Raw genomic sequence first — 26,952 nt, forward strand, 5'->3', positions numbered from 1 at the left:
CATTTATGAAATAGGCAAGTAGCCTAGTACATCCCTATAAAAAAAGTTAAATTTGTGCCAAATGGACTAATCATGCAATATTTATTCGAAATTTGTACTAAAAAATAATATAAAATTCGAACAAATTCTAAACAAATATCATATGATTAACCTATTTGGCACAAATTTAGCACAAACTTTTTTTATAGGGCATAAGTCATTACATTTCCATACTTAATCAAATACAACCTCGTACGACCGAAAAATTTGCGTAACTGTTAATTCACTTTTTTTATAAATACCCTGGGAGAATCAAAATTCTAATGAGTAAAAATAAAACCGTACTAATTATTTTTTTTGTGTACTGATCATATTACCACTGATCAAGAGTCTATTTTATTATTAATCATTTGATGAATTCGGAAAGGATTTTACAAGTAAATATATATCCTCAAAATTTCTCTCACACTAAAAAACACCTAAAAATTCTTTTTTTTACAGAATTATCTCCCAAATGAAATGATGGTGTCAATAAATTGTTTACTCCTAGGAATGACTTCTTTTGTTGATACTTTTGTGGTTAACGTTGCTAAAGAAAGCGACATTCATGGTTCTTTGGTCAAATTTGATGATTTAAAGATTTCAGACCTCAAGTTTCTTGTCTATAATGAGATTAATCATGATATTAAGTTTAATTATAAGTACATTGACCTTTGGAAGGTTGACATCGCTTACGGTGAAAGAGACAAACTTAAACATGTTACTACCAAAGATGATATTATAGAAAAATTTGGAGGCGAGCAGTTGATACCCATATTCTTGGTTAAGAAAGTTTTTTTTGAACAATTGCTTGTAGATGAGAACATTCACGTCATCGTACAATTATTGCCCGCTGCTGCTGGTAAGTGTCTCTTAACGTTTTACCAATCGAACAAGAAATAGATTATATCATTTACATTCATTTCTCTGCCTGATTTTTTTTTTGATTAGCATCTCTTTCATTTAAGGAAATTATTGAGGTTATTAAAAAGAATGCATTAAAGGGTACACCTAATTTGCCTGATGTATTAAGCATGCCATTGCAACAACGTAACTTCAAAGAGTCAATGAGTTATGTAAATGAGACAATATACAATAATATTACGGGCCGAGATGGAAAATCGAACTACTGGGTTCTTGTCAGTGGAGGAGCCCCGGGGATAGGTATTGTTTCTTTGTACTTTTCCTAGTAAACAATTTGTATCAGTTACTCATTATCTTGTAAATAGGTAAAACTCGATTTGGGCAGGAGCTTTTTAATCAAGTCAGAAAAGACATGCCTCAGTATATTCAGAATATTTACAATGATCGTAAAATTCCTCATGACAGAAGAAGAACTGACACACATTTTGAATACTTATGTATTGACTTCGGAAATGGTCACAGACTTACTCGACAAGATTATGGCATAGATGCATCAATAATTATCGGCTTACGAATTGCGCATGCGTTTTTTATTGAAAAAGAATATGGAATGAGTTTTCAAGAATTCCGCATCGCACTTGAACAATATAGGGACAGCTTTAATAATTTTCATTTTAATGTTGTTATCGGAGAAATTCGCAAAGCCCTAAATCTATCCGATAAACACTTATTTTTCCTATATCTTCATATTGATGAATTTCAACTTATTGATTCATGGGATAAAGAGGATAAGTCGAATCCACCAACAAAACTCTTCTATAATATGATCCATAATATTTCGGAATTTATGCTTAAATCCGCTTTACCCGCCTTTGTCCAACCATTCCTTTCAGGGACCGCTCCACTGGCTGTCATTGAACAAAAAGAAGCTTCAAGAATTTCATTCGTGTTTGTTGATTGTCCATTATTGAACGATCAATCCATTATTCGGATTACGGATCATTTTGCAGAAAAATTCAATGCGGGAATTGCAAACTATGCATATAAATGGAAATATTGTCGTCAAATGCTTCAGCTTCTGAGGGATACTGGTGGGTTGCCACGCGCACTTCAACGACTCTTTATCGTCTGCTTTGGAGCAGATGGTAAACAGGGGAGAGAATTTTTTGAGAAACTTGAAAAAAAAGATATTAAGTTTGTGGACTATTTCATCAAAGTCAAGGACAGTCTTGATAAACAGTATGGCATAAAAGACTATGTTGAAAACAACAGAAATGTTGCTATGAAGCTCATATATTTTTGCATTGAAGGTATTGCCATTGACCCTAATAAATGTTTGGATGATAATAATCCAGCTCTTACAATCAGAAGCCTAGAACGTGATAAACATATTATTCTCTCCTCTGTTGAACAATCTGCCGGATGCAATTTGTTCCTTATTAATATGCCCTTCTATTTTATCTGTTTATATAATGACGTTCTGTGTATTGTTAAACCTACACTTGTTCACTTGTTCTATGATGAACGCATGTATTGGGAAGAATGGGAGGTGTTTGTGGCATACCATGAAGCATTTCGTACTAATCTGGCGATAAAAATGGGAAAGACTACAATGACGTTACGAGAATTATATCCCAATGCTGATAAGTTGGATGTTGACTTTGGTGTGAGCGTAGAATTGAAACCCCTTCGTGTATGTGAAGCAAATGAACAATTTCCGCACACTAATCCATTAACAGAAAAACATGATGGTAAAATAATAGACTGGCAGAGTGGTAATGTAGTAGTTATCAATGGTAGTAGTGCTCCGTTTGCTGACGTGTTTCTTGTCAGAAAACTTGTGCATATTGAATTTAAAAAATTCCTAATGTCGAACCAGTGCAAATGGGATTACGTTTCAATAAAGATGCCCGAAAGTAAAGTTGAAGAAGAAGATGAGAAAAATCCAAAGAGTTTTTATACTGCTGTTGATGATGATGATGATAATTATATTCTTATTACAATTATTTTTACTTCGCAACCATATAAGAAGGAAAAGCATGTATCAGGTGTTTTGGTAATTTCAAAAGAGGATTTTAAAAAACACTTTGGACCCGTTTTTTCCTCTCGGGCATCATTTGCCATTACCGGAGATGCAAATCCCAACTTTTGGGAAAAAAATAGGTTGAAAAATGTTCTTAACGGTATTGGCGATGCCTCGATTGATAATGTAATCAAAAAACGGCCATATTATAGCGATGAAGATTATTATATCAAAAATCCAGGGGCTAAAAAAATGCCAAAAATGGATTATTTCCCATTTGACGTGTCAGAAATTTTAGATATCGAAAACCGATGATTGATGTGAACCAACAACTCCAACAAATGAGATGATGCAATGACAAACGCACGCGCGGGTTACCAAAGGGTTCATACTAATAGTAATCATGTACACCTTGTATATTAAACTATTAAAAAATAAGATTTTTTTGCGTTTACGAAAAATTTATTTGATGATTTATAAATGTTAATTCTAAATATGAAAACCCGTGACATTTTGACTATGTCTCAATGACATTCCATATTCCTTAAAATCCCATCCGCTTAGCTTGAGAAATGAATCACCCCCAAAAAATGAGCATCCTTATCCTGAACCACGGTCCAGATGCTTATCCTGGGCCTTGAATTTGATTGGGCAAAAATTGTTATATTTTTGGAATGATCTTACCACACCACCTCGTAAAGGCGCAAAAGTATCGGACTTGACCCATCTGGGGTGTCATCTTGACCCGCTGCGTGCACGTTGTCGATCACATATATTTTACAATACTCCATGTATAGGATCGACAACGTGCATGCAGGAGGGTCAAGTTAGCACCGCGTCGCGGGTCAAGTCCGATACTTTTGCCGTCAACCGCCGATCATGACTTATAAAAGGCTGAAAGATCGGACCAAAACCCCTCTAGTTAGTCATAATCAATATTAAAATTTCAGGCAGCTACCCGCAGCTGCCTTCTATTTAATTTTGAACCAATTATATATAATAAATATGAATTTACTGATATCTTAGTTTTTTTTAATGCACAATAGACTTTTAAAAAAATTTTTTTATCATTATAATTTTACTTTTTCTTTAAAAAACAATAGCTTTTAACATTAAAGCTTTTTTTTAATATTTATATTAAATAGTATTTATTTATTATTATTAAAGAAAGACAATAACTTTAAAATTGACTTCTAAAAAATGGATTTAGTTTGTTATTAATTGTTTCTTTTCTTTCTTTTATAACAATACAATAAACTTGGATTTTCTTGAAAATAAAAACAGTTTCTTAAGGTAATCATGAAAGATGTTAGTTCTTTATTTGTAGAAATATAATTAGGGAGCTTACACATATTACGTAATTATCAAAGGGAAGGAGTGGATAACTAAAATCTTACATTACACTTAATAAAATATATAATTTATAAATATTATAATTTGATTGGTTATTAAATCTGACAAGAGGGGGGGAGTAAGTTTATATTAAACTGAATATTACATAATATATGTAACTTCCCTTAATATTCTTTTCTTTTTTTATGTAATTGTAGATTTAGATTTAAACTTATTGAATTTGAAAACAGTTTTTTGTAATAATTATTGAAGGAGGATGTTTAATTTTTATTTATAGGAATATAATTAACATTTCTTTTTTTGTAATAATAGGCTTGAATTTAAACAGTTTTTAAATAGAAAAATTTATTTTGCATATAGCAATAAAATAATTGATAGAATTTTTTAAATAAAATTATGATAACTCATAATTAATAATATTTCTACTCTTCTTTTATTAATAATAAATTTAGATTTGGACTTCCTAAACTTTATTTTAAGAATTATTTCAATAAATATGATATTTAGTTCTTTATTTTTTTATAGTAATAAATTTTAATTTGAATTTTCTGAATTTGAATAAGAAAAGTATTAGTTTTTTATTTTAATAAATTTATTATGTATAACTTATTAAAAGTTTGCATTCACATACTGTAATAATAAAATTAATAAAATTACATATTAAATAATGAAATAATGTATTTACTGCACCCTGTGTTACAAATTTATATATATTTTTATGTTTATCATTTGCCATTTTAAGGGGGGTGCAGTGTATAAACTAAAGATCGACATAAACAATTTACAAAAAAGAAAGGATGCGTTGTAACGCAGGGTGCGGTAAATAAATTCACTCTTAAATAATTATTTTAATAAATCAAATTTTTTAATTTCAATGATATTTTAAATTGTTATATGTAAATACTTTAAATGATTTACTGTATATCGTGGGCCATAGTACCCCCCTATGCATAGTACCCCCCTTGAAAAATTTCATAGAATTGTATAGTACCCAGGGGATATTTTACAATTATCTCGTGATCTAGTGATCAGATTTGAGCCATCTTTTTTTTGTTTGATAGCTCTCATTGAGCTCTTCAAAATAAAAAAAGATCGTTCAAATTGGACTAGTAGATCGTGAAATATTCGCAAAAAACAGAATTTTTAGGCTTTGTTTAGTACCTGGGGGTATAGGGTCAAACCCCCGATTTTTGCAAGATACCCAGAGTACTGTGGTCCGCTATATACGGTATATTTTAATTAAAAAAAAATAAAATTTTTTTTATGCTTTAGAAAATTAGTTAAATTGTTTTTAGTAATAAAAAATAACTGTTTTTAAAGAAAATAAAAAAAAAGAAAAAAAAAGTAGTTTATTTTTATATAATCAACATCTATATACAGTAGATCATTAATTACTGCATCAATTGCAAAATCAAAAAAAAAATTAAAATTAGTTTTTGAAAATATTTTTTTTTTCTTAAAGAACAAACTTTTAATTTAAAAATAAATATATTTTTTTTGAAAATTTTTTTTAGGTAATTTGAAACTTCATAAATAAATAAATAATTTTTATTATTTGCATATCAGATATCAATCTGATATACATTAATTCACTTTTTTGTTTTTTATTTTTTAAGAATATAATTTTTTTTTTAATTTAAAAAATTGTATTTTATTGTGTTTAAAATTATACATTCAACAAATTTTATTAAACGAAAATACAATTTTTGAATCTGTTATTATTATAAAAAAAATAAAAATCATTAACAGTCAGTAGAAATGTCATTTCTCTTGCCGATCATTAATTAAAATAATTTTGTGTAACCATAATTGAATATATCACCACATAGCTAAATAAAGAAATTTTTAATACAATGCTTATACAAATTAAGTAAATTAATAGTTCATCATGTGTACTATAAATATTCGTCATCATTTCCTCTTTAGTAATATTTTTTTTTCTTTACATATTACAAGAAAGTTCGTCTCAAAAATGAAGTTTTCCTCAAAATGCAACTTAAAGGTGAGTATAAAATACAATTTAAATAACGCAAATATATGTAATTTTACAAGAAGAAAAAGATTTATTAAGTTAAAAAGAGCAGTTATTTAGGGAGATTTTGTGTAAACCGCAAAAAACCAATTTTTATAATAAAAAAAATTTTTCTTGATTTCAATAAAACTCTTAACAAAAGCTTTCTTAACCAGCAATTATTTCATTTTTAGGTATAATTTGGTGAAATGAACAACTTTTGTTAAGCTTAGAATGGTGATTATTAAGCTAGATTTTTTGTTATTTATAAATTTTGTTGAATTTTTTAATTATAGTGCTAATAAAAAAAAATTTTTTTTTATTAGAATAATATTATTGGGTCTATTTGGGCGGTATAATCGCAAAAATAGTTAAATATTATGTTTTTATTTGTTTATTTAAATTAGACATTTAATGCTTAATTCTTAATATTATAGTAATCATGTAAATTATTATAACATTAAAAAAAACTTTAAAATTTTTAATTTTAGTTCATTTAACAAGAAAATAAAACAAAAATTATTTATTCATAGAAAAATTCTTATTGACTATTAGGTCTATTTACTTTGTTAAGTCATAAATACAAATAGTATAATATGAATAAGTAAAATATTTTTTTATATATATAAAAAGTATCTAAAGTAGCGTCAAAATAAAAGATATTTATTGAATATTTAAAAAAAATAAGCAAAAGAATAAAGTTAAATAAATTTTCTTAATTTTTATTAGTTTGTTGTATTTAAGGTTGCTTGCCGAAACTTAGGGGTTTAGGCAAGATGGCGTTTCGCCGAAAAGTGAAATTCTGCCGAAACTATATTAAAGTTATATTAAAAAACTGGCAAAACTTTAGAGAAAGATGAAACTGCCGAAACTTATTATAAATGCTGAAACTGCCGAAACTCTGCCAAAACTATAATAAATCTATAGTAAAATTTTGACGAAACTAATCGTAGGATTTTGAAGAGGTTTAGATAAGCAACCTTAGTTGTATTAAAATAACCATATAATTAACTACTTTCTTTGGCCAGATGCAACCGAATAAAGTGAAGTTTTTGACTTTTAAAAGGTTTAAGGGACAAATTGCCACTCAACCGAAGAATTTTAATAATGCCGATTTACACAAATTATCGCTAAAAATGGCTAATACTCCTTTTTTACCGGATTGTCATATCATCATGTGATATGATACACAAAATTTAAAGACGGTAATTAATAGTGACAATCCTAGCTAAGCCACTTGTAAAGTTTGAAATCGCTAGAGTTTTGCGTCTTTGACTTTTCTATGTAGGAACGCAAGATTCTGACGGTAAATTTCCTATTAATTTAAATATTGGATGAAAAATTTTTGAACATTTTTCACTGTAACTAAGCTATATTTGGTTTTTATTTAGTTTTTAAATCTTTATTTAGTTTTATTTGAATCTTTTTAATATTCACATTCTTTGTTAAACTTGTACAGTTTCTACTAAAACTATATATATATACCTATAGTGCAAGTTTATGAAATATTTTTTTTGGACATGAAAGTTATTGTATACTGTTTTTTTTCACTTATTGGAAAAAAATTTATAGTAAAGAACAAGAAATTCCAAAAAATTTTTTTTTATTAATTACAAAGCCCATAAAATTAATTATAGAATGTCGATCATTTTCTCTGGTTGAATGACGATCTGTCTCTTAAAAATATTTTTCAAACCTTAAACGAACATGTTTACTATTGTTGGAAAAAATGTTACATTGCATAAATATGGTGTTACATTTGACCTGAAAATTTCGATTTTAATGTAATTTGGGCTGGCATTACGAATTTGGCCGGAATTAAGAAAATTTTGGGCAGAATTAAGATCTGAAAATTGTCGATTTTAGCCATTTGTACCAACTTTGGCCAACCTTAAGTTTACATATATATTATATGCCATATAGCCATACTGTCACAATAATTTACAGTATATTGAGATATCATAGTACAAAAAATCTCACTCTAATTTTTGGGAACATTTCCACTGACTGTTAATTACATTCCTATAAATAAAGAACAAACATTTTCCTTGTTCTGAGTCCAATAATTTCAAATTTAAGTCTACAATTACAAAAAAGAAAAGAACATGTTTTTATAAATAAAGAACTAATACCTTTTTTTAATAACTACCCTAAAACTCTTATTCTATACTTACAGTATACTCTTCTTTATAAAAAATTGTTTTAAATCAAATCCAAGTCTACTGTTACAAAAAAGAAATGTTAATTATGTTCCTATAAATAAAGATCAAACATCCTCCTTTAATAATTATTACAAGAAACTGTTTCCAAGTTCAATAAGTTCAAATCCAAAACTACAATTACAAAAAAAAAGAAAAGAATGTTAATTATATTATTACAAATAAAGAACTAACATCTTTCATAATAATTACCTTAAGAAACTGTTTTCACATCCAAGAAAATCCAAGTTTATTGTATTGTCATAAAAGAAAGGAAAGAAATAATTAATAACAAACTAAATCCATTTTTTAGAAGTTTAAGTAGCTTAATTTTAAAGTTATTATCTTTCTTTAATAATAAATAAATACGATTTAATATAAATATTAAAAAAAAACTTTAAAGCCTTTAATATTAAAAAGTATTGTTTCTTAAAGAAAAGGCAAAATTATAAAAATAAAAAAAAATTTTTTTAAAGTCTATTGTGCATTAAAAAAAACTAAGATATCAGTAAATTCATATTTATTATATGTGATTGATTTAAATTAAATAGAAGGCAGCTGCGAGCAGCTGCCCGAAATTTTAATATAGTTGATTATTTTTATTTTTATTTAACAGTAATAGTTAGCGAATACAAATTTTATAAACATATCAAAAATGAAAAAGTAAAATAAAAAAATGAACTAAACTATCAGAAGAATCTACTTCGATGGTGGGGCAATTAAACACGAAACTATTAAAGATATAACCAACTACATCTAAAAACCATTTCTTTAATTAACCCACTACCTCCCATACATTAGCCGAAACTTGGTAAGTTGAAGTCCACCCTGCAGAAGAAAGTAAAATTGACCTATAAAATTATATAAATCAAACTACTAAAATCTACAGTGGCACTACGAAGTAAGATTAGTATAAAATTCTATTATATTTTTACCAAAATAAATGTAATTCCTAACACTATCTAAAGAATCATAATGAATAATATTATTATTACTACTATTATTAGGCTGCTCCAAGCCAATTCTTTGTTTAACATAACATAGGGGCCCCAATCTAGGGGGGGAGGACAAAAAATAATATATAAAATACAATACATAACCAGAATTACCATTAATATTGGCCAAAATTTTGACCAAAAGAGTGAGCAAAAATTTTGGATGATAATTCCGGCCAATACTTAAAGATTTGTATAATTCCGGCCTAAATTACATGTATTTTTTTTACATAAAAAATCCAAAAACAGGGGGGAGGGGGTTATGTTAAACGAAAAATTGAATTGGTGCGGCCTTACTAGGTAACGAACGAACGCTTTTGAATTCTAATTTTTTCTTTTTAGTTAAACTCATAGAATGTTCAAATTCCTTCAAATGCGAACACATTGGAATCCAAACTTCTTCAAATATCTCGTTAAAAATAAACTGCCTTATTTGAACTAAAACATCAACAACTTTTTTCTTTGTAGTTCAAGAACTCAACAAATCTGAAAGTGACATAGGTATAATTCCTTTAATAAGATCGATAAAAGTAAACACGTTAGGATCATAAGATATATCCCAAATATCAAGTGCCATGAAAGCATTGAAATCTTGTATATTATCATTATATTCTAATGTCCAAGTCAAGAGATGATTAACAGTTTTATCTCTAATATTGTGAATGATATCATAATGACCACTACACGTCCATACGTGATTAAAGGTTTCGTCATGCAATCCACATATAGGGCACATCCATCCATCATACAAGTCAAGCAATGATTTCTTCATCTGTTCAATTGTAGGAATTTCTTCAATTAATAAATGAACTTTTTGAGCTTTCATTTTAGAAGAAGAAACAGAAGTTTCATTGTTATTTATATCACAATTTAAACAACTAAATGTGGATGTCCAGTTAACTTCTAACATACGATATTTAGAATTTCTATTTAAATTAATAATTTCTCTAATCCTTTGTAGTTGCAAATATTTTTCAAAAATGAGCGCAGCTTATTTTCAATAATAATTCCATTTCAACAAGAAAAAACTTTCATCATACAAGCGTCCCATCGAAAGACTATATAGCGATCCTGATCAGTATGTGTAATTTTGGCCAAATTATCTACATAATTATTATCCATATCATCACCATGAGCAACAACTTTAAACATTTTCACATGCAAGTTCAATGTTAATATAATTCTACATAAAACATCCCATAAGAAGTTATTATTAGCCTTAAAGTATTCACGTGAGGTTAGAGAAAATCTTGATTTCTTTAATTTTTCAAATTGAGTAATCACGTTAAGTGAATCAGTGTTAATTCTAACTTTACTATTTTTTGGAACAACGCTTAATGCTAAAAGAATAGCTAATAATTCTCCTCTATACGCAGAAGGCCATTTATCAACAGTAGAATAAAATTCAACATGAGGTATATCAAACAAATCACTAATCTGAGCGAAAGCACAACTAATACTACATTGTTCAGTACCTAAATCTATTAATGATCCATCAGTGTAAAATTCAAAAATATAATAATTATTATTGTCAAAAGGAGCTAATGTTCGTTGTATTATTAATAAGTCATTTTTTAAAGTAGAAGAATCTAATAAATCTAAAATTATATTATCTTGTAATTGTAATTGTGGAGAAATCACGTGATTTTGCGTTAATGCTAGTTGTATAATATCATATTTCTTTTTTGCAAAATCAAAAATATCAAAAATATTAGATTAGACGTAAATTGAGATTCAGTTAACAATGGTACTAAACATTCCCAATCAGCAGAAAAAGTACAAAGTGAGCGTGCTGATAATGCTGCATTAGCAACGCAACCATATTCCATACATTGATATATATAAGTATATATATTGGTACATTGAGACATATCAACATGAAAATGTTTAATAACAGGTCGTTATGCTTTGTCTATTCCTTAAATTTTTCCAATAACTACAGAGTTGAATTGTGAATTATAAAATGCTATTAAAGATCTATTTTTTTTAGTAATATCATATGATTGAGCCTCTTCTACATTATCATCACGAGCGCCAAATAAATGTGATATATTATGACTCAAATGAATACTATCTGTAGTAATAAAATTTCTAATATCTATATAAAATTTTAATATTAATTATGACTAACTAGAGGGGTTTTGGTCTGATCTTTCAGCCTTTTATAAGTCATGATCGGCGGTTGAATGAGGTGCCTTTACGGCAAAAGTATCAGACTTGATCCGCGACGTGGTGCTAACTTGACTCTTCTGCATGCATGTTGTCAATCCTATACATGGAGTATTGTAAAATATATGTGATCGACAACGTGCATATAGCGGGTCAAGATGACACCCCCAGATGAGTCAAGTCCGATACTTTTACGCCTTTACGAAGTGGTGTGGTAAGATCATTCCAAAAATATAACAATTTTTGCCCAATCAAATTCAAGGCCCAGGATAAGCATCTGGACTGTGGTTCAGGATAAGGATGCTCATTTTTTGGTGGTGATTCATTTCTCAAGCTAAGCGGATGGGATTTTAAGAAATATGGAATGTCATTGAGACATAGTCAAAATGTCACGGGTTTTCATATTTAAAATTAACATTTATAAATCATCAAATAAATTTTTCGTAAATGCAAAAAAATCTTATTTTTTAATAGTTTAATATACAAGGTGTACATGATTACTATTAGTATGAACCCTTTGGTAACCCGCGTGTGTGTTTGTCATTGCATCATCTCATTTGTTAGAGTTGTTGGTTCACATCAATCATCGGTTTTCGATATCTAAAATTTCTGACACGTCAAATGGAAAATAATCCATTTTTTGTACGTCAAATGGGAAATAATTCATTTTTTGTACGTCAAATGGGAAATAATCCATTTTTTGTACGTCAAATGGGAAATAATCCATTTTTGGCATTTTTTTAGCTCCTGGATTTTTGATATAATAATCTTCATCGCTATAATATGGCCACTTTTTGATTACATTATCAATCAAGGCATCGCCAATACCGTTAAGAACATTTTTCAACCTATTTTTTTTCCAAAAGTTGGGATTTGCATCTCTGGTAATGGCAAATGATGCCCAAGAGGAAAAAACAGGTCCAAAGTGTTTTTTAAAATCCTCTTTTGAAATTACCAAAATACCTGATTCATGCTTTTCCTTCTTATATGGTTGCGAAGTAAAAATAATTGTAATAAGAATATAATTATCATCATCATCATCAACAGCAGTATAAAAACTCTTTAGATTTTTCTCATCTTCTTCTTCAACTTTACTTTCGGGCATCTTTTTTGAAACGTAATCCCATTTGCACTGGTTCAACATTAGGAATTTTTTAAATTCAATATGCACAAGTTTTCTGACAAGAAATACGTCAGCAAACGGAGCACTACTACCATTGATAACTACTACATTACCACTCTGCCAGTCTATTATTTTACCATCATGTTTTTCTGTTAATGGATTAGTGTGTGGAAATTGTTCATTTGCTTTACATACACGAAGAGGTTTCAATTCTACGCTCACATCAAAGTTAACATCCAACTTATCAGCATTAGGATATAATTCTCGTAATGTCATTGTAGTCTTTCCCATTTTTATCGCCAGATTAGTATGAAATGCTTCATGGTATGCCACAAACACCTCCCATTCTTTCCAATACATGCGTTCATCATAGAACAAGTGAACAAGTGTAGGTTTAACAATACACAGAACGTCATTATATAAACAGATAAAATAAAAGGGCATATTAATAAGGAACAAATTGCATCCATCAGATTGTTCAACAGAGGAGAGAATAATATGTTTATCACGTTCTAGGCTTCTGATTGTAAGAGCTGGATTATTATCATCCAAACATTTATTAGAGTCAATGGCAATACCTTCAATGCAAAAATATATGAGCTTCATAGCAACATTTCTGTTGTTTTCAACATAGTCTTTTATGCCATACTGTTTATCAAGACTGTCCTTGACTTTGATGAAATAGTCCACAAACTTAATATCTTTTTTTTCAAGTTTCTTAAAAAATTCTCTCCCCTGTTTACCATCTGCTCCAAAGCAGATGATAAAGAGTCGTTGAAGTGCGCGTGGCAACCCACCAGTATCCCTCAGAAGCTGAAGCATTTGACGACAATATTTCCATTTATATGCATAGTTTGCAATTCCCGCATTGAATTTTTCTGCAAAATGATCTGTAATCCGAATAATGGATTGATCGTTCAATAATGGACAATCAACAAACACAAATGAAATTCTTGAAGCTTCTTTTTGTTCAATGACAGCCAGTGGAGCGGTCCCTGAAAGGAATGGTTGGACAAAGGCGGGTAAAGCGGATTTAAGCATAAATTCTGAAATATTATGGATCATATTATAGAAGAGTTTTGTTGGTGGATTCGACTTATCCTTTTTATCCCATGAATCAATAAGTTGAAATTCATCAATATGAAGATATAGGAAAAATAAGTGTTTATCAAATAGATTTAGGGCTTTGCGAATTTCTCCGATAGCAACATTAAAATGAAAATTATTAAAGCTGTCCCTATATTGTTCAAGTATGATGCAGAATTCTTGAAACATCATTCCATATTCTTTTTCAATAAAAAACGCATGCGCAATTCGTAAGCCGATAATTATTGATGCATCTATGCCATAATCTTGTCAAGTAAGTCTGTGACAGGACCCCGGATATCTAATATAAAGGTCATAATGGACTTTTGGCCAAAAACACCCCTTTTTGCTGAAACTCAAAAAATCGTTTTTTGTAAATATCTCAGCATCCAGTAATTCAATTTTAATGAACTTTTTTTTATTTTGTAGCCCTCATTTAGCTCTACAATTTAAAAAATAGTTCATCAAAATTGGACCACTGGATGCCGAGATATTTACAAAAAAGATTTTTTGAGCCCTGAAAAATGGGCCAATCTGCCGAAAGTGTGACTTATGGCCTGTTTTGGAGATATCCGGGGTCCTTCTGTGACCATTTCCGAAGTCAATACATAAGTATTCAAAATGTGTGTCAGTTCTTCTTCTGTCATGAGGAATTTTACGATCATTGTAAATATTCTGAATATATTGAGGCATGTCTTTTTTGACTTGATTAAAAAACTCCTGCCCAAATCGAGTTTTACCTATTTACAAGATAATGAGTAACTGATACAAATTGTTTACTAGGAAAAGTACAAAGAAACAATACATATCCCCGGGGCTCCTCCACTGACAAGAACCCAGTAGTTCGATTTTCCATCTCGGCCCGTAATATTATTGTATATTGTCTCATTTACATAACTCATTGACCCTTTGAAGTTACGTTGTTGCAATGGCATGCTTAATACATCAGGCAAATTAGGTGTACCCTTTAATGCATTGATTTTAATAACCTCAATAATTTCCTTAAATAAAAGAGATGCTAATCAAAAAAAAAATCAGGCAAAGAAATGAATGTAAATGATATAATCTATTTCTTGTTCGATTGGTAAAACATTAAGAGACACTTACCAGCAGCAGCGGGCAATTGTACGATGACGTGAATATTCTCATCTACAAGCAATTGTTCAAAAAAAACTTTCTTAACCAAGAATATGGGTATCAACTGCTCGCCTCCAAATTTTTCTATAATATCATCTTTGGTAGTAACATGTTTAAGTTTGTCTCTTTCACCGTAAGTAATGTCAACCTTCCAAAGGTCAATGTACTTATAATTAAACTTAATATCATGATTAATCTCATTATAGACAAGAAACTTGAGGTCTGAAATCTTTAAATCATCAAATTTGACCAAAGAACCATGAATGTCGCTTTCTTTAATAACGTTAACCACAAAAGTATCAACAAAAGAAGTCATTCCTAGGAGTAAACAATTTATTGATACCATCATTTCATTTGGGAGATAATTCTGTAAAAAAAAGAATTTTAGGTGTTTTTTAGTGTGAGAGAAATTTTGAGGATATATATTTACTTGTAAAATTCTTTCCGAATTCATCAAATGATTAATAATAAAATAGACTCTTGATCAGTGGTAATATGATCAGCACACAAAAAAAATAATTAGTACGGTTTTATTTTTACTCATTAGAATTTTGATTCTCTCAGGGTATTTATAAAAAAGTGAATTAACAGTTACGCAAATTTTTCGGTCGTACGAGGTTGTATTTGATTAAGTATGGAAATGTAATGACTTATGCCCTATAAAAAAAATTTGTGTTAAATTTGTGCCAAATGGGTTAATCATATGATATTTGTTTAGAATTTGTTCAAATTTTATATTATTTTTTAGTACAAATTTCGAATAAATATTGTATGATTAGTCCATTTGGCACAAATTTAACTTTTTTTATAGGGATGTACTAGGCTACTTGCCTATTTCATAAATGAGTTTTTTTTTTATGAAATGAGAGATAAATTACTAATTGTGAGTATTGTATTACCAGCTTAATGTACCATTATTACTAGTATATATAATTTTCACTGAATCGGACTATCTTGACTATTTTGTACAACTAGTGCTTCGATCTGGATGAAAACCATCATTTGGATCACCACACTACTCTCAGATGCAGATCATTTTGATTGGCAGTCCGAATTTCCTTTTATGGTATACTTTTCGAACACTATTTTTACAATACATTTATTTTATACATAGATAAAAGTCCTAATAATTGGCTGCATTGATCAAGTTTGGTTATTAATATGTGGTTGGAATTTAGGAATAGTCAATTTTATTGGTTGAAATTTTATCACGTGATTACAGGTTTTATAGTGACAGTTTTTTTTTATTTTATTTTTTAAGATTAATAAAAAAATTTCCCAAAATACAAAAAATTCTTTAAGTTTTCAAACATTAATAGAATTGGCTTATAATAAAGCTAAAGATTATGAAATATTAACCATATATCTATATTTAAAATTACATGATACAATTTGTTTTTCTCATTATATATCTATTATAGAAGGTTATAATAAAATAAACTATCAGAATAATGAAAATGAGTCATAACCTAAATTATTTTCTGAAGGAATATTTTTAGCTTCTAAGTTTTAAAAAATGACTACAATTTTTATTAAATGCAGCATAAAAAATCTATGGGTCTTATTCTTAATCTTGAAGAATTCGATTATCATTTTACTGAAAGAAATGAAGATCTTAATAATTTTTTAAATAAATTTGTAATATATTTTTACCTAAAGATTGAAAAAAAAGCCAAAAAGTGGAAAAATAAAAAGAAGTTATTACAATAGGAGTTTGCTATTTATCGCCGGCAGCGATCATCGCCGGGGTCACGTGATTTTTTAATTTTGGCCGGAATTAAATGATCGACATAGAAATTGCCTTTTTTGGAATATTGTGTAACTCATTTCCCGATTTTATGAGAAACAAAATTGCCTTTTTTGGATTGTGTAACGTTACTCAAGTTTCCAAAAAAGGATATTTTGACCGGAATTATAAAATTTGGCTGGAATTATGGATGTGACGAATAAGGATGACATATAGTATTTTTTATACTAAAAAAATTCTAAGTCCCTGGAATACATAGTAAAAACGGAAACAAGGAGGTGTGACGCGGGGTGACAAATAATACATTATTAAAAATCACGTGACACCGGCAATGATCGCCTCCAGCGATTCATAGCAATTTTAATTACAATATTATATCTTATAACTAGTATTCAAAATATGCAAATAAATACTTTTAAAATTGAATTAGAAATATATTTAAATACTTGTAAATTATCTTTAAAAGCATTAAATACTTTAAATAATGCTGGAATTATAATAACTTATATACAAGTAAGTTTTCTTTCTATAACATTTTATTAAATTAAATATTTTTATATTTAAGAGAAAGATCACCACTCAGCAGGATAAAATTATTAAAATTCTATAATTAAATTTATGGGTTTTGTATTAATAAAAAAACTATTTTTTAGAATGTTATATTCTTACTTTATTATAAGTTTTTTTCAATAAACTAAAAAAAAATAGTATAAAATAATTTTTCTGGCTGAGAGGGATATTTACAAGATTAATATTATGGTATATGTACATAAATACTACTAATAGAAACTATTTAATTCTTTAAAAAACACTATTTTTTTATAATTTATAAAGAAAAGAACCAAAACCTATTAAATTAACGAAAAAAAATGATTTATTAATATCCTTAAATATAAAAAAACTATTTACATGCCAGAGTCCTAAGATACCTAAAATTGAGATTTACTAAAAAAAAACAAACATATTAGTAACTAAAAATTTTTATTAACAGCCTTAAAAAAATCTATTTATATAGTTACTTTAAAGTAATCCAAAATTTAAGACGTATGGAATAAAATCTACAAAAAAAAAATAAAAGGAATATTAGTAACTAATAATAATTTTTACTAAAAAAAGTATGTTTACTTACCTTTCCAAGAATTTTAAAGCACTCAAGTCCAAAAAAATAAAATCTACAAAAAAAAAAATAAAAGGAATATTATTAAAGCCATACTAAGACTACTAAAACTTCTAATTATAAACCTAAATAACTAAAATAAATAGAAAAGATAAATATATTTTCACTATTAAGAAACAAGAAAATTACCAATAAATAAATTATAAACTAAAATTTATAAATTAAATAAAACTAAATAAAAATAAAATACAGGTCAAAATATTTTACTTAACGCATAAACTTATTAAATTTACAGCTGGAATGATACGTTCTTCCAGAGTAAAGTCAAAGAGTTTGAACTTTGATGACGTTAAACTTCATGAGTGGCTTGGCTAAAATTGACATTATCCATTATCGCATTCAGCATTTAATTATTTGAGAAGACGTCATCTTAACAAAAACTGTGTATTAGCCATTTTTAGTAATAATTTGTATAAATTAGCATTATTAAATTTCTTTCATTAAATGCTGATTTCTTTCTTAAATATAACAAATTACTTATATTATTATTAAATAAATTTTTAACTCTACTAAAATGTTGTATTGATATTCATTTTTCTAATTATATAAGGTTATATAATCTGGATAATTATTATAATATCTACGAAAAAAAATATCCAGATTATATAATATTGAATAAAGCAAATTACAAAAAGATTTAAAATATCTCTTACTATAAAGGCACAAATACTTACGGCTAATATTTTAATTCAGTTCATTTTAGCATTTAAAGAATTAATATAAAAACCAAAATGTGAACAAGTTATTTTATGGAAAAAAGCATTACTTGAACAGATAAAATTACTTCAGAATCCAAAATAAAGGATAATTTAAATTAATAACTTTCAGATAAAGTAAAAGATATACAAATAAGAAAAGTAGATCGAATATAAAAGTCAGTTTCTTTAGTAAAGAAATCAATAGATACCTTTGTAAAGAAATACATATGTGAGGATTGGATTCCAATAACTGAAAAAAGAAGTTTAATAAAATTACATTATACATAAACAAAAAATTATTGGATTAATAATTTAAAAAAAAAATAATTTTAATTTTTTATTCTCATTTAATTTTAATTTTATTTATAATTTTAATTTTTTATTCTCATTTAATTTTACTTTTATAATATCATTTATAATTTTATTTTACTTTTATTTTTCTTTTTATTTTAGTTTTAATTTATAGTATGTTATTTTGGTTTAATTTTTACTTTATAGTATTTTATTTTAGTTTAATTTTTAATTTATAGTATTTTATTTTGATTTACTTTTATTGTTTAATTTTATTCTTAATTATTTGTAATATAATATTTAATACTTAATCAGACAGTTAAGAGCTGAAAGTATCATTTATAGAATAGTTATGATTATTATGTAGTACAAATATATTTAATAAAATGGTACATGATTCAACATTAAAAAAAAAAAATAATGAATGAAGTGATTCATATCATGGCATAATATATAATGAAATATCAGTTTGCAATCTAATTAATATAAATTGGATCAAAGTGCCTAGAGATGAATTATATATAACTATTGGACGTGACAACTCAAAGGTTCAAGCTACAGATAAAGAGATACGGTATTTAGGATGTTATTTCTCTTCTTCCAATTTAAGGAAAAGATCAATCAAAAGAATCAAGGATATAATTGAAAAATTTTTGAATCCTATTAGAAGAAAACGTATTACAGTAGGACATATTGCATATTTTATTAATCACGTTCTTATCCCAAGAGTGGTTTATGTAGCCCAATTAATGACATTATCAGAAAATGAATGGAATCTCTTGTTTACTCCAGTGATCAAATTAGTTAAGCAAATATGTGGGTTGCCTAGAAGTTATCCAACATCAGCAATATATCATCGATACATCTTAGGAATAATTCATGAGATCAAATATGCGCAAATCAGATCACTGTTTTTTTTATATCTAATAAATAGTAATTCACTAGCATCTAGATCTATAATGATAAGATGTAGGACTGCACAGTTGCGATTGGCCATACATGACAATATTTTTGAACATGATTCAGAATCATTATTTCTAGGACATCAAGAAGCAAAATCTAACCTAAGTCTACATAATATTATTATAGCCAGGAAATTAAACATTATCATACAACAAGATTACATAAATAGGTCAACATGGACCATTAGTGGTGGAAATATGCCTATTAGAGAAATATTTATAACACATAGATGCCTCAATTTATTACGGAAAATTGGAACTGCAAATTCATACCCACTTATATATGCTAGTCAATTGATGTTACCTTATGAACATATTATGAATTTGGCATGTTATCGTTTCATTGCAGGACTATCAGCAAAAGGACGCATAGCCAAATGGTTTCAATTATTAACCCGATGGATTAAAGGAATATTAGCACCAGAAATGTCTAGACATTCCTTATTTAACTTTTTGAGTAATATATTACAACCGGTATTAGAAGACAAGCGAAAACACCCATATATTATAATAAAAGATAAAAACAATGAAGTTTCAGTAGGATTTGTTAAGAAAAGAACACAGATAAAGAAAAATGAGGAAAAAATTGAATGTTTAATTATAGAAGTTTGTAATATTGAAATATGTCCAGATAATTCTCAAAAAGCAATTATTCAGAAACAGAAATGTCCCAAGATGATTACAATAACTCAACATAGTGCATTAGTATTACCAATTTTTAATCATTTATCAACAGGTGCAATTACACATATCGACTGGTATTATATAGTGGAATCGTTAAATAGAAATAAAAATATTTCAGCAAATAGTGACATACAACAATTGGAAAAAACACCTACAATTAATTTGAATGGAGATAATTTAGGTCTATGGATCAATCGATGGATCGAGCAAGATACACTTAAACAAGAACTTACAAATATAAGACATCAATTAAAGTCATTAAAAAACATTGAATATTATACAGATGGATCACTAGCTAATCGGACTATAGATAATAACAACCTTTTATATAGAGCAGATAATACTACTGTGGATTTAGGGGCAGCATTCTATACAAGTAATGAATTAGGAGAATTTTCAGTATATTCATGTTTATCTTTATGGCCATCATCAACAGAAAGTAAAAGTAGCTATTTTCTTGGCATTGTTGACAGCACCAGAAAATTCTAATGTAACTATTTATACAGACAGCTTAGGTGCTATTAATTCAATTAATTCAGCTTTTAATTCAACTACTAGAACATGGCTTAAAAAGACCAATAATCTAATCATTATCAAAATAATTATGCTGATCAGAGAAGCATCTATAAATTTAAAGTTGATTAAAATAAAGGGTCATAGTGGCATAATAGGCAATGATATAGCTGATAAATTAGCAAAGAAAGGACAATGTGGAAACAATTTATTTAGAAATAATGTAGATTTTATTAATAATATATTATCTTATTTTCCTGTTTTTATAGATAAACCTATTGAAGTTAATATTAGAAGATTTATTTTGAAAATATTAGCTACAGGTGAAGCTACTGAATGGTCTTTGTTAAAAAATAATCAGGAATTATATTATGGAGATGTTAATCAGATAGACTGGAAAATTACTTGGCTTATTTTCCATTATTGCAAGGGGTTTCACTGCAATAGTATGAGAATTAACTATTTATGGACTTTTATAGCAAAATTATTTCATAAAATTCTTCCATTAGGATCCATTTTAGCAATAAGAAAACCAAAACTTTACAAGGAAATGAAATGTATTATGAAATGTAATAAGAAAGAAAATTGGAATCATTTATTTGAATGTCAGGCATATGAGGTAGCTTGGCAAAAAATATTGGAAATTACAACAAAAGAATCTATAATTATATGTTTGAAACAAAAACAAATTAGAAGTCAAGGGGAAGATTTTATTAAAAAAGTATTACAAAACATATTAGGAATTACAGCAAAGTCAGAAAAATTTCAAAAATTCCAACAACTGGCATTAGAAGTAAAAGTTGAAACTTGTTTAACAATAAGATTACAAAAAGACTTCAAGATATCTTTTACTGAGGCACAGACACTTATGGCCAACATGTTAATTCGATTCATTCTAGCATTTAAAGAATTAATATGGAAACCAAGATGTGAACAAGTAATTTTATGGGAAAAAAGAGAAGGTATTTCTCGAACAGATAAAATTACTTCAGAATCCAAAGCAAAGAACAATCCAAATCAACTTTCAGAATTCAAAGTAAAGGACAATTCAAATTAACTTACAAATAAAGCTAAAGATTTACAAATGGGAAAAGTAGATCAACTACAAAAAACAGTCTCTTTGGTAAAGAAATCTATGGATACCTTTGTAAGGAAATATATATGTGAGGATTGGATTCTGATAAAAAAGAAAGTTGATAAGATTACATTATATATGAGCGAAAAATTATTGGATTAATAGATACAAAAACAATATTTTTACTCTTTTCTCATTTACACTGGTCAAAATCAAGGTTATCGGGTACATATCGGGTACCCGATATGTGTGCAATATATGTGATATATGTGTATGATATTTAACAATACTACATATATTGGGTGCCCGATAAGTGTAGTAGAAATGTAGAAAATCGGTGACATATATTGTAAACATCATGTACATATCTTATACATATCGGGTAGTCAAATATCAGTCACATATCATAGATTTATCAGATACCCGATATATTATAGTAAAATATCGGATAGATATCGTACATTTATCAGATAGTGCCGATATACATGTCCGAAGTATACCTAATAGGCTTAATAGGCTAATAGCTATAATTTACTGATTTTATTATTGAACGCATATCAAAAATAATATTTATTTAATGCAATAATATGAATGCTAATAAATTTATAATTTAAATTCAATTATAATATTAATTTATTTATTTAATTGTTAATTAATTATAAATAAATAAAATTACAAAAAATCATAAAAATTATTCTAGCTGTATAAAAAATTAGAATTATGTGTAAAATAATGTGTTCACTTATTTGCTGCATATTTTTATCTGTTTAATATTTAAAAGAAAGAAATAGAAATAGTAAAGTATTTTAGTAATAAAGATATTAGTATGAATAATGTTAAACGAAATTGTTAAAGAAAAGGAATGGTATTAGAAAATGTTAGTAAAAAAAAAATAAAAATAAAATGGATAGAAAATGTTAGTATGTTTAGTAGTATTAGTAGAAACAAACGTTAGATTAGAAAAAAGAAAGAGTGTTAAAAAAAATATTAATAACATAAATAAAAATTAGTAAAAAATATACCTTTATATTTATTCCAGTTTTATTCCACCTCTTTTTTCGAAGTTTGCTATTTAAAGAGAAAATAGATCTTGTTATTATATTTTTTTAATAAAATAAAAAATAAATATTTAAGTTACCTTGATATGCGTTACTATCATATTCTTCTGAAAATACATTATATCTTCTTTTTCCTTGGGTTTACTGTATATAAACCAAATTAATCTTTGATTAAATTTTTTTAAAAAGAATGCTTAAATTACCTTGACATGTGTTGGTTCCAAATTCTTTTGATTTAGATTTTTTTTCTTGAATTCGCAGATATAGGATTACCGCCTTGATGTACAGTATCAAAAAATGTCCGCTCTTGATGTAAGGTACTTAGGAACCACCTCTTCTCCCGATTAATGAGACCCTAAGTCAGAGGAGGCTAGCCTATCGGGCAGGAGTACCCTACAACTTCATCCCTAGGTAGTCAAAAACCTCGGGTGTTTCAGACCACAGCGTACTACATGATTAGTCTTTGGACATGTTGGGATTTGATAAGTGAGAGAAAAAATAACTCCAGCGCCAGCGTTTTGTAAAGAATAATAAAATAATATTTTTAAGTTAGTTCTTTCTTTATTAAATTTTTGAAAAAGTTTTGTTTCTTAAAATCATAATATTGTAAAAAAATGCTGGTTGCTACAACTGACGGACAACGACAAATTGTCAGGCTATCCCCGGACAAAGTAATTGAAAGGCAGAAAATGTCATAAAATATCCAGCCCTATTTCATAACATTTTCCTCCAGGCTAAAGCAAATATTACAAGAGAAATTGCAAATATATTTAACAAGCAATAGATACATGGCCGTTGAAAAATATATTCACACTTCATATTGTAATACCACAGTCTAACAAAGAAAGACAAGAAATTGCAAATATATTTAACAAGCAATAGATACATGGCCGTTGAAAAATATATTCACACTTATACCACAAAGAAAGACTCAAACCACAACATATTGTAAAGAAAAATATGAAAAATACGTGTATATCCTATTTTCATACCTTGCTTAACAGCTCCACTATTTATTTTAAATCGGCTTTTCTCTTTTTTGTATGTGGGTAGGTGGGCATATTATTTCCTTTCTTTTATTCTTTTCTTTTGAATGAGTTGGTGGGTACATTTTTGTAAGTTTTAATAAGAAAAGAATTGAAAATAAACAAAAAAACAATTATACGATTTTATTTATTTTTAGATATCACATGCATGTAATCATAATGATCCTAATTGGTTAATATATCAATAACAATAATGATTATCTGTTATTGGAGAATTAAGTTGATTTATAATATTATTGATGTAATTATTTATTGGACGAACTTATTAATGATTATTGAGAATTTTTTTTATTTATGTATATAATTTTATATTATTTTTAATATTTTTAAATATTACAGAATTAATTTTTTTATTATCTTAAACAACATCGACGTGACATAAATAAAATTACGTTGATAAATTTATATTTCAAAATAATCTGATTGAATAATCATACGTGATATACATCCAATATCCAATATGAATAAATTTAGCCGCTGCTTTGCATCAGGTATTAATTGATTAATAAGCTTATAATAGATCACGGGCGATGGTCGCAATTATAATTTATTTATACAGACTAAATGTTTTAATTATATAGATTCTAGATGGCATAATAATGAAGATTAAGGATTATCATTTTTGTTTACCCGCATAGCTTTTATGTTTATCAGTTGTTTTTTATAAGTTCAAAAATCAAAAACCAATTAACAATATTATATTAAAAAATAAGAAAATTTGATATAAGAATATTGTTTATTATTATAATAAAAAATATAATAAAAATAATAAACTAAAATAAAAGATTAAAAATGACGATTTCAGGAGGGAAGAAGAAGGGAAGGGGAAGGGGAAATGAAAGGTAAGGGAAGGGGAAGGGGAAAACGAAAGGGAAGGGAAGGGGAACGGGAAGGGGAGAACGAAAGGTAAAGGGGAAAACGAAAGGGAAGGGGAAGGGGAAGGGGAGAACGAAAGGTAAAGGGAAAACGAAAGTGAAGGAGAAGGGGAAGGGGAAAGGAAGGGAAGGGAAAACGAAAAGAAGGGAGGGTCTATTTTTCGCAAAATTCATGGAATAAGATTATAGTTTTACGCATTAGTGATATATATCCATCTAATTATAAATTCATGATTAATTAGTATTTACCTTAATTCCTATTTCTTCTTCTTCTATTTCTTCTTCTTCTATTTCTTCTTCTCCTCCTCCGATCGCTGCTGCTGCTGCTGCTGCTACGGCTTCGGGAACGACGCCGGCGTCATTCCCTATACCTATAGGTCCGTCGATCCACTCTCTGCTGCAGGTACGCCTTGCATAACCTGTCTAAAATAAAAAGAAAAAAATGTAAATATAAATTTAATAAATCAGTAATATATACAAAGTATCATAATTAAGATCGAATCAATTACTAGTTTGCAGCCAGAATTCATCGCTTAATTCATTAAAAAAGTGAATATCGTAATTGTTGGGAGAGTGGATCGGGTGACCATCAGGATTCCCTAAAATAAATAAAATTGGTTTTATGTGAATTGGTTAAGAAATTTAACGTTAACCTCAAATATACAAACCATTATTAATCCTAGTCAAATTTTCGAAACCTATTATTAATTAAATATATTAATAAAGTATTTACTAATATTCACAAATTAATTACAAATGGTAAAAGATTCACCTCTCTTCAATGCCCTCCATTTATTGCGGCATTGATTTTGGGTGACAATAAAGTTATAATTGTTGCTTATTCTCCTAGCTATTCTTGCCCATATTATTGAATGATCTCGGATCGAACGATCCTTGAAAACATTATGGTACAAGCGCCGGTATCTAATTAGTATAAATAAAGTTACCATTTTAACTTTCCATTTTTTTTTATTGTAAGATTTATCAGTTATACAAATTTACCTAATTAATGCCCTGGTGGCATCGAACGGCCAGTTGGAAAGTACGTTATTTATGTTGACGTTTAAAATATTAAGGTTGGCCATTTATTATAAATAAAAAATTGATTTATTGTGATAAAAAATTGGGTTAAAAAGATTGATTTATTATGATGAAAAATTGGGTTAAAAAGATAAATAAAAAAAATTCGATAATTGCCTTATTTATGTAAAAAAATATACCACTTTTCTGCGCATAATCATAATATAATTTGATCTTAATTGTGATTATTTCTATTATTTCTGTATTACGAATCAGAGAAATAATTTTGTATACTCTTAAAAAAATCAGTTTTAAAGTAATCAATTAAATTGATATGTTTGATTGATACAGGTATTACACAATTAAATGATACAAGTATTATATCATTAAATTCATTATACAGAAAACAATTTTAAGAACTATAATATATCCAGCGTAAATAAATTAAATATTCTCCTTGCAAGTTGAGTGAACGTCACGAGAAAAAAATTTATAAATTTATTAAATCAGTTTTTGTTTAAATTTTATTTTTTTACAAATACAATTATGACCGACACCGACCGATTATCGGTGCGGTATGATACCAATGATTGTTATTTAATAATGTTAATGTATTTTGTACATGATTTGCATACAATCAATTTTAATTGTAAAGTAATTGTAAAAATTTGCGTTTGCATAATTAAATATTAATCGCGAATTAATCATCGGTAGATCTTTATTCTATATAAGGTTAATTTTGACTTTGTCTACGAGCAAAATTTAATATTGTCACTTAACAAATTTAGCAATTTATGATTTTGGTGTGATGATCAATTTTAATTATTAT

At 27.6% G+C, this 26,952-nt stretch overlaps 4 protein-coding genes across 4 annotated transcripts; 1 reads left to right on the forward strand and 3 right to left on the reverse strand.

Annotated features, from left to right (window-relative positions):
* Positions 1 to 392: 392 nt before the first annotated feature.
* On the forward strand, positions 393 to 3,220 carry OCT59_015761 (uncharacterized protein; the record flags this gene model as incomplete). The annotated part of the gene is made up of 4 exons (XM_066132028.1): positions 393 to 416; positions 481 to 880; positions 970 to 1,182; positions 1,248 to 3,220. 4 exons carry the CDS (start codon positions 393 to 395, stop codon positions 3,218 to 3,220), a joined length of 2,610 nt encoding a protein of 869 aa, XP_066003060.1.
* Positions 3,221 to 12,214: 8,994 nt separating this feature from the next.
* OCT59_015762 (uncharacterized protein) lies at positions 12,215 to 14,029 on the reverse strand (the record flags this gene model as incomplete). The annotated part of the gene is made up of 1 exon (XM_066132029.1): positions 12,215 to 14,029. One exon carries the CDS (start codon positions 14,027 to 14,029, stop codon positions 12,215 to 12,217), a length of 1,815 nt encoding a protein of 604 aa, XP_066003061.1.
* A 590-nt stretch (positions 14,030 to 14,619) lies between these two features.
* Positions 14,620 to 15,293, reverse strand: OCT59_015763 (uncharacterized protein; the record flags this gene model as incomplete). Its single annotated transcript, XM_066132030.1, has 2 exons — positions 14,620 to 14,858; positions 14,948 to 15,293. 2 exons carry the CDS (start codon positions 15,291 to 15,293, stop codon positions 14,620 to 14,622), a joined length of 585 nt encoding a protein of 194 aa, XP_066003062.1.
* A 10,044-nt stretch (positions 15,294 to 25,337) lies between these two features.
* Positions 25,338 to 26,188, reverse strand: OCT59_015764 (uncharacterized protein; the record flags this gene model as incomplete). The annotated part of the gene is made up of 5 exons (XM_066132031.1): positions 25,338 to 25,522; positions 25,613 to 25,702; positions 25,772 to 25,801; positions 25,876 to 26,027; positions 26,106 to 26,188. The coding sequence occupies 5 exons, from the start codon at positions 26,186 to 26,188 to the stop codon at positions 25,338 to 25,340; spliced, it is 540 nt and encodes a 179-aa protein (XP_066003063.1).
* Between the last annotated feature and the right edge of the window lie 764 nt (positions 26,189 to 26,952).

This window comes from Rhizophagus irregularis, chromosome 24, assembly GCF_026210795.1.
Source record: "Rhizophagus irregularis chromosome 24, complete sequence".
Lineage (NCBI taxonomy): Eukaryota > Fungi > Glomeromycota > Glomeromycetes > Glomerales > Glomeraceae > Rhizophagus > Rhizophagus irregularis.